General features: G+C 42.1%; 1 protein-coding gene across 1 annotated transcript in view; it reads left to right on the top strand.

The window, feature by feature from the left end:
- LOC107102335 overlaps positions 1–1,066 on the top strand; it is an 8,225-nt gene extending 7,159 nt beyond the window's left edge. Inside the window, exon 10 of the mRNA XM_015401595.1 lies at positions 923–1,066. Within this exon, the coding sequence (XP_015257081.1) occupies positions 923–1,066 (144 nt within the window). The remainder of the gene's footprint in view (positions 1–922) is intronic.
- The last annotated feature ends 245 nt before the right edge of the window (positions 1,067–1,311 follow it).

Here is a 1,311-nt window from a genome sequence, read left to right as displayed (position 1 = left end):
ACTCCCTTACCGTGCTTCCACCCGCCTGCCTTACCGTGCTTCCACCTGTCTGCCTTACCGTGCTTCCACCTGCCTGCCTTACCATGCTTCCACCTACCTGCCTTACCGTGCTTCACCTAACTGCCTTACCGTGCTTCCACCTGACTCCCTTACCGTGCTTCCACCTGCCTGCCTTACCGTGCTTCCACCCAACTCCCTTACCGTGCTTCCACCTGCCTGCCTTAGCGTGCATGAGGCCGGCGGCTATCGTCACCGGGTCGGGTTCGATTTTGAACCCCCCCCCCTGACATTTTTTTAGGTATGAAAAGTAGGACTGAGTCCTTGCTCAGCAGCTTTGCTCGTTGTAAACCAACCAATCAGCGCACAGCTCATCTAAATATTCATGAGCATACCATAAAAAGAAGAAAACCTGTCGTTTCATTCTAGGGCTTTTTACCAGGTTTGCATTTCGACTCATAGAACAGCAAATATACCATTTTCAGCCCAACCAATGTTACACACCCTATTCAGAGACCCTAAGCACCAAATACCCTATATAATCATTCTATGACCCCTTTAACATTACGTTTTTGCTTCCCTGAAACCATAAGTGGAGCAGCATGCACTGGAAAAAATCGAAATCTAGATAAGTACATTTTTCTTAATATAACTGGATTTGTTCTTGAATTGAGGAAGTAAGTGAGACTCTCTGCCAATGGAACAAGACAATTTACGTTTAAAATAAGAAAAAACAACTACATTGTCTTATTTCAAGTGCATATTATCTAATTATCTTATTTTAAAAGTAAAATCTCATTCCATTGGCAAATCATCTTATTTACATACTCAAATTAATTAATAATTAATTTAAGAAATGTTGACTTATTTCTAGATTGTTTTTGCAGTGTGGATGAATTTTTCCTGACTTGTCTGTTTTTCTCAGTCCGGGACGCTGAGTCCTGAGTCCAGGCAGCCGGTCCAAAGTGGTTCCCTGAAGCTGAGTGGGATGGATTTGGACCTGCCAGCTGCTGTCAGGTCTGTAGAGCGACTGATAGTGAGAGCAGAATCACAAAATGTGGATGAATGAACCCCAAGGTACTAAGGTGTCATTGATAAAGTTTGTTCACACACAAAACAGGAATTAAACTTTTATACGTCGCCTTTTACTTAATTGTGATCTAGAATAAAACATCTATGCCTAAAAGGTGAGGAACTGAAGCCCGTCAGCTTAATAATTCCTTTCAGACATCTAACCTCACTTATGTGATTAGAAGTCGTAGTTTAAGAGACGTTTCTGCTGTTAAGCCATAGCTAAGTAGGATGACCAAAAAA

The sequence above is a fragment of the Cyprinodon variegatus genome, unplaced genomic scaffold, assembly GCF_000732505.1.
Source record: "Cyprinodon variegatus isolate N-32 unplaced genomic scaffold, C_variegatus-1.0 Scaffold1236, whole genome shotgun sequence".
Classification (NCBI taxonomy): Eukaryota; Metazoa; Chordata; class Actinopteri; order Cyprinodontiformes; family Cyprinodontidae; genus Cyprinodon; species Cyprinodon variegatus.
Note: the sequence above shows the minus strand (reverse complement) of the source record. Positions and strands in the feature narration are given on the sequence as shown.